A 7,500-nucleotide genomic window follows, 5' to 3' on the forward strand; every position below is an offset into this window, starting at 1 on the left:
TATGAGTATGTGTGTATGAGTATGTGTGTATGAGTATGTGTGTATGAGTATGTGTGTATGAGTATGTGTGTATGAGTATGTGTGTATGAGTATGTGTGTATGAGTATGTGTGTGTATGAGTATGTGTGTGTATGAGTATGTGTGTGTATGAGTGTGTGTGTGTATGAGTATGTGTGTTTGTACATGCGCATGTTGGTAAGAATGTACGTATGTGGCCGAGAGCTCTCTCTTGCTTTTATTTTCTACTTGTCATGCATGTAGGAAGATGTCAACAACAGTGTATATGAGTTTTTTTTGTAAGGACACAAGTGCATTACCACAGGTATTTTATTTGTATTTGTATTTTTTCCTTTTTTTTTACTGTATCGTAGAAAGTGTATCAATGTGCTGCCAAGTATCTTCGACTTAAAATAAAGTAGCAAAAAGTACATAAACATATACAATCTTCAAAGAACCACAAATGCCCTTATCAATCTAGTTCACACATGACCATATTTCAGTTGCTGTCAGCCAGGAAGAATGTCTGTGTGTGTGTGTGTGCATGTGCACAGCCACATCAATGAATGAGTGGGTGTGCGTGGGTGTGTATGATATGTCCGTGACTGCATGTGCACGAATGTATGGGGGAGGGCATGAGAGTGTTCGTCTTCAATCAATAATTTCATTCCTGTACTTATCACAGCAAATCACTTTTTAATATGCCGAGTGCAAGCAACACCTGTGGCAAAGAATTCACCACTTTTTTTCTTATTACGGTCCATGGGAAGATTGTATATGTTCTAGAGAAGTAAAACAGTAACAAGAAAATAAGGCTTCAAAAAAATATTAAATCAGAAAGAGGGGGAGGGAAAAAAAATAATAATAATAAAATAACTGACATGAACTTACCCTTAATACCCTTAGATGATATACATGGCTCTAAGTACAGTACAAACCAACTGGGTTCTTAAGCAGTAAACAGTGAAAACCGTCTTACCTTTTCCTCTATACTCGACTGATGACTAACTTTACACGATAATCAAAACAATATCTTCATCACAACATATCATGCCTCCTCCTTATCACAAGATTGTATACCATTATATAGGAGGGATCATGCAACTGACTGCCACAATCGAATGCAGGAACATAAAAATTAAAAAACAAAAATGATAATATAAAAAAAATAATAAATAATTGCATTACTAATAATTAATAAAAATAATAATCATAATCATCATCATCATCATTATCATGATAATAATATTGATAAAAAAGTGAACAAACTTACCTTCATCTTTTCCATTCTACTTGTCTACAAGGCCCATTAAAGAAAAAAAGAAAAAAAAAGAAAGAAAACTAAAGAAAAAACAAATAGATAGAAACCTGATCCCGGCTCTATCTACGACCGAAGCAGAATACACTATACCTTTAAATCCTTCATAATGCGGCAGTTTTTGATGGGCCCGACAACAACAAATATCTTGTAAAACTCTTGGTCGGTGAGAGTCTGTGGCAGGTAGTTGATGATAAGGTTTGTTCGCGTTTCCCCATCGGGAAGCGCTGAGCTGGGGCTGCTAGATGACTCAAAACTCATTGTGTACTTCCTCTTCCCAAGCCTAACCTGCACGGACAAAAAGAGGAATGGGGAGGACAAGGAGGATGTGGAGGAGGAGGAGAGGAGGAGAGGGGAGAAACAAAAAGAATGGGGATGAGTCTTGGGTGTTCAAGTAAGACAAATTTCTGAGGATAGAAAAAAGAAAAAAAAAAAAAAAGTAATGAACAATAATACTGAACTGAAAAAAAAAAAAAATGGATACTTTGTGCAAATGATCACTGCTTTGAAATAATAAAAAAAATAAAAATAAAAATAAAAAAAGGATGGTTTTGCTGGTAAATAAATTAGATAAAGGATATGACATGAGGGGGGAAGAGCCTTCACTTCAGTGGAAAGATAAGTCCTGTTAATATTTCGCATGCACACACGCGCACGCCCACACACACAAAATCAAAAATAAAATGCCAACTACCCTTGCCTATTAATTGCCCCTATAAAGACAAGATGTCCTCCAAATTGCTCCTCATTTGACCACTAAGGGCTCAAATCCAAAGGTCAAAAGCCTGGAAAATCAGAACATCTGATTCAAGAAAGTTATTAATGCATAAAAGCCTACTGTACTGTCATGGATAGCTTTGGAATTTGCTTCCCTCTGAAAATTGCGAATAAAGAAGCTATCTCGTATATGAACAATTTAGCCTGCAGTACCGATGACCTCCACACCTCAAACAGCCCAATAAACACACCATAAACATCCTGGCGAGACAGACCTTGGCTTTGTTCGTCATTTGACAGTAAATCGCCCCACACTATCTTCAAATAACCTACGGGCAAAACCTTACTGGCATTATCTGGCGCTCTAATCACCAATGGGATAAACATTTGGGGTATTCTATCCTCCCCAGCTCAAGCAAGTTAAAGCGAATGTTTTGGCTGGTTGGTCGAGATGAAGCAATACATGATAGGTTGTTCATTCATCATGTCCGAATGTCTGCTTTACTCACAGTCTGTGCAGAGTCCCCGAGTGAGAAACAAGCGTAAAATGAAGTGTTTGGAGCCATAAGGGAATAAAGGGGAGATTTTCTAACCAAAAAATAGCCTTTGATATTAGGATCTCTCATGATGCGCAGCGTTCCATCTGAATCTGCTCAACCTAAGTGATCTCTGAGAGGAATCGACTATAACCACCGAGTGGCATCATCCCAAACGTTCAACTCGTCCCCCGTACCTCCCGGGATCCAGAAAGACTAACAAACCTATTAAGACATTCAACACGAGACAAGAGTTCAAACTGGCTCCATTTTCGATGATGTATTGCCTGGGAGGTCTACGAGCCTAATCATCGTTTAATCTACGTGGCGAAACTTCATTGATCTTTGCTAAAATACTGACATGTGCAGGCTGGTGGCAAATTTATAAACGTGTCGCACAGATTTACCTTAATTTGTACTGTGCGTACCACTTTCCTACATAATTAAATAAGTGACAATGACCTTCACTCTGATACGAAACTTCAAATTAGGAAAATTTACAAATCCCAATTTCCAACCGCGCGACAATTAACCGAAGACCAAATCTATCGCGTACGTATTCTCCTCACGCAACAGATCTTCACTAGCGGAATGGGACGTAAACACGAACTACGGTACCGAACATCGAGCCCAAAAGTCACACGATCTCCCAGAAATTCTCAATTCCGCAGCAATCACGACCAAAAAACCTTGACAATTAATTAAAAAGATAAATAACCTTCTACCCATAAAACACAGGAACAAATAAAGGAGAAATAAAAAAAAAAAAAAATTGTAAACCCTATCTAAACCTATCACCACAAAAATTAGCTCCAAAAAATGCCGAAATTAAGAGAAATTTCCAGAGAACAGGAAGAGGGAAATGCAACTTGGAAGGAAATGAGAGAAAATCTGATAAAGCGAGAAAACCGCCCCACGTGGACGCCAAAGAAATGACAAACACAAAATCTCACACACTCGCTTCCACGCTGCTAAATTACACACAAAATGGGAGAATTACCACCTTTTTCCACCAATTTTTTCGCCTATTCCCCCTCTTTATCACTCGTTCTCCCTCTCCCTCTTTCTCTCGCGAGCCAGGGGGAAAAAAAGAGAAAAAAACGCGAAAAACTCGCTTTAAAGCCTCAATCCACGGGCCAGGAGGCGAGGAGAGTGCGAATTCCCGCGAAAGAGAGGCGAAAGAGCAGGCCGAGAGCGAATGCGAGGGCGAAGGGAGGCGAGAAGAGGGAGAAAAAAGAGAAAAAAGAACAAGACGAAAATTCCCGTCCGACTCGAGGCTTCGGCGCAGCTCCACTCCCTCAAAACCCCCGCCAGCTCCTATTTTCCGCTCTTTCCGCACCGCCGCCGCTTCTCTTCGCCTCCCCCGCCACTCCCTCCTCGTCCAAGGGTAAATATCCGCATCCACACACAACACCCGAGCAGAGAAAGTCGGTTTTACTTGCCTAAATTAACAAAAACATGTAGCTTTTGGAGGCGAGAGCGATGCCGGGTGGACGCGCGTGGGGCACACAAACATTGACTCACGCGTGCCAACCTCTCAGATAATTCGCTCCTCGATTTTCGCCGCGAGCTCCGTTTATCCGCGGTTTTCGACGCTCTGTCAATTCTGGGTGGATTCTCGGTTTTTCTTGGTGGTTTGTTGGACTCCCCGGTGGAAGGATTTTGTCTAAATATGGCTATCGATTTTGACGTGGCATCACTGCTCTTCATAGAAAATGGTGAAGGAGGGAGTTTCTAAATTTCCTTTTCGCGTGGGTCTTTTTTTCTCGGTAATATCTCAAAGAAGGCTGGTTTTTGTTATTTCAGCTACGTTTTTTTCGTTTTAATTTTCATTATTGTTTAATTTTATGTGGATTTAAGGTTTTACCGTTGATAATAAGTAACATTTAATCAAAAGGTTAGTAAAGTCTGGCATCTAAAACAACTGAAAGCTACTTCGTTAAACTCCGCTAACATGCATATAAAAATCGCCTTTGTGGAATTAATACGCAATGACGCCAACATTTGACCATCTCATAATTTCAAATATATGATTGCTTCAATATCTGTTCAATCTGATTTACTAAATTTGAATTAAAGTACGCTTCCCGTTATCCTCATGGTCCTTATCTCCAAGCCCAGCAGCGGCACACCGACTTTGTCCTTGTACTCTTCCATTTTAACATCCCTTTGTTTCTCGTTCTCCGATGTCCGGCCAGATTCCTTTACCCTTAATTCTGGCATTGAAACCTTTTCATTTACATCTAATATCTTAAAATCATTAAACAGTATTTTCCAAAGCCGAACCCACCAATTTTTAGGCGTTTATCGCATTTATCATCCCGATCCCTCATAGCATTAGTGCCGGATCCTAAAAGAAAGGAAGACATTTCTTGGCGTTGTTTTCAGTATCACAACAAATTAAACATATTCGCATTTTCATATTTCATTACAGTGGATTTAATTCTAGTCTCATATACTATACACTTTGGCAAGGAAAAAAATATATATGGTAATTTTGCACGTATGCCCCCTCGTACTAACGACCAAAAGGCCGATTCGTTAGCATAGGAACAACGTGTTCAGTTCCTCCTCAAAGTCATTTATGCAATATATCTATCAAGCAATATTATTTCTAAAGTTTTTGGTGCAGAAGGAGGATGACGGTGATGAAAAATGAATAACCAAACCCCTATGTATATATTACCTGAGTATTAGTAACAAAGACAAAAAAAAAATGGTAAAAAACGTTGCCACATTTATCATTTGTGTAAATTTACTGATGGGGAAAAAAGAGAGTTGGCAGGAAACTATTATCATCATCATTATAGCAGTTCTATTTGCTGATATCTGTTTCATCATTGATATTGATAACATCATATCATAATCGTTAATAAAATCATTGGAATAATTATGTTTACATGATCATCAGTGTTGCTATTGTCAGCTGTTAATATTATTATATGTTATCATTTTTGTTGTTATCTTCATTATGAACTTTCTTTTGATCATTATCATTTTTATCATTTGCAGCATTATCAACATCATTATCATTGTTGTTATCATTAGTGTTATTTGTTAGTAATATTATTCATTATTATCATTGCCAATATTATCATCACCATCATTATTATCATTATCATTATCATTATCGTTATTATTATCATTATCATTATTAGTATTATTATCATCATCATTATTTATCAATACTTTATTAGTATGATTTCTATAAGATCATAATCTTTTATTACTCCTATCATTATGGCTATTATCATTATCTTGTTATTACCGTCATATTCATTATTGTTATTGTCATTATTATTTTCATTATCATTATTATCATTATTATTATCCTCATCATCATTTATCATCATTGCTTTTATCATTGTGATTATTATCATAATCGTTATTATTATTATTTTGATTATTATGCCCATTATTGATATTCTTCATTACTATTCCATACACTATTACTATTGTTATTATTATTATTATTATTATTATTATTATTATTATTATTATTATTATTATACTTACTATTACTACTACTGCTGCTATTAATGATATTATTGTCAATGCCATTATCATTATTATCATTATTATCATCATCATTGTTACCATCTTTGTTATTGTTCTTATTGTCATGATTATCATAATCCTTATTGTCATTGTCATTACTATTGTTATTATCATTACCATTATTATTAGTAATAGTATCTTTATCATTATTATCGTCACTATTATCCTTTTGTTGTTATTATTTTTATTATTATTATTATTATTATTATTATTATTATTATTATTATTATTATTATTATCATTATCATTATCATCATGATTGTTATTATCATTATCATTATTATCATTATCATTATTATTATTATTATCATTATTACCATTATCATCATCATCATCACCAGTATTGTTGTTATTGCTATCATTATCATCATTGTTACTATCATTATGATTATAATTGTTGTTATCATTACCATTACTACTATTATCATCATTATTGTTATCATCACCATCATCATCAGCATCACTATCACCACCATCTTCATTATCTTTATCATCATCACCATTTCCATCATCATCATCATCATTATTATCATCATTATCATCATCATTATCATTACTACTGTCATTATCATTATCACTATTGTTATTGTTATCATCACTACCATTATCATTATTATTACTATTACTATTATCAACACGATTCATCATCATCATTACCATCATCTTCACCATCATCACACTCACCACCACCATCATCATCACCACCATAACCACTACCATCATGATCATCACTATCTCCACCACCATCATCACCATTATCATCATCATCGCCACCATAACCATCATCACCATAACCATAATCATCAATCACCATAACCATCATCATCACCATCATCACTATCAACACCATAACCACCATTATCACCACCATCACCATAACCACCATCATGATCCTAACCATCATCACCACCATAACCACCATCATCACCATAACCACCATCATGATCACCATAACCACCATTATCATCACCATAACCACCATTATCATCATCACCATCCTCTCAATATAAGTAAACAGTTACAAACTTCAAACAAGATACGGTTCAACCTCCCAAGGGGGGCCGGGCACAAAATAAATTCAAATAAAAGAAAATATACAGTTTAACTCATTGACAATGTACTTTTTTTTTTTTAATCAAAACAGTAACATTCAAATAAAGGAAAATATTCAGTTTAACGCTTTGATAATGTACTTTTTTTTTAAATTAAAATAATAACAATATTCTCCTTTCTTTTGTGTTCGAGTTAGCAGGAGAAATAAAAGAAAATATTCAGTTTAACGCATTGATAATGTACATTTTTTTTAAATCAAAATAATAACAATATTCTCCTTTCTTTTGTGTTTGAAGTTAGCAGGAAAAATATTTTTATTTC

The 7,500-nt window shown here is 35.4% G+C and overlaps 1 protein-coding gene across 28 annotated transcripts in view; it reads right to left on the reverse strand.

The window, feature by feature from the left end:
• LOC113820661 (sex-lethal homolog) overlaps positions 1-7,500 on the reverse strand; it is a 122,185-nt gene that overhangs the window by 86,936 nt on the left and 27,749 nt on the right. For 18 of the 28 annotated variants that reach the window (XR_011398312.1, XR_011398311.1, XR_011398310.1 and 15 more), the window contains exons 1-2: positions 4,011-4,292; positions 1,409-1,603 (exon numbers count right to left, since the gene is read on the reverse strand). Coding sequence is in view for 24 of the 28 variants with exons in the window: in XM_070117851.1 (XP_069973952.1) it covers positions 1,409-1,576 (168 nt within the window). In the remaining 4 variants the exon portion in view is untranslated. Of the gene's footprint in view, positions 1-1,408; positions 1,604-3,571; positions 3,862-4,010; positions 4,293-7,500 lie in introns of those variants that run through there. The other 10 variants (XM_070117852.1, XM_070117849.1, XM_070117835.1 and 7 more) reach the window with 4 other exon arrangements.

This window comes from Penaeus vannamei, chromosome 41 (assembly GCF_042767895.1).
Source record: "Penaeus vannamei isolate JL-2024 chromosome 41, ASM4276789v1, whole genome shotgun sequence".
Taxonomy (NCBI): Eukaryota; Metazoa; Arthropoda; class Malacostraca; order Decapoda; family Penaeidae; genus Penaeus; species Penaeus vannamei.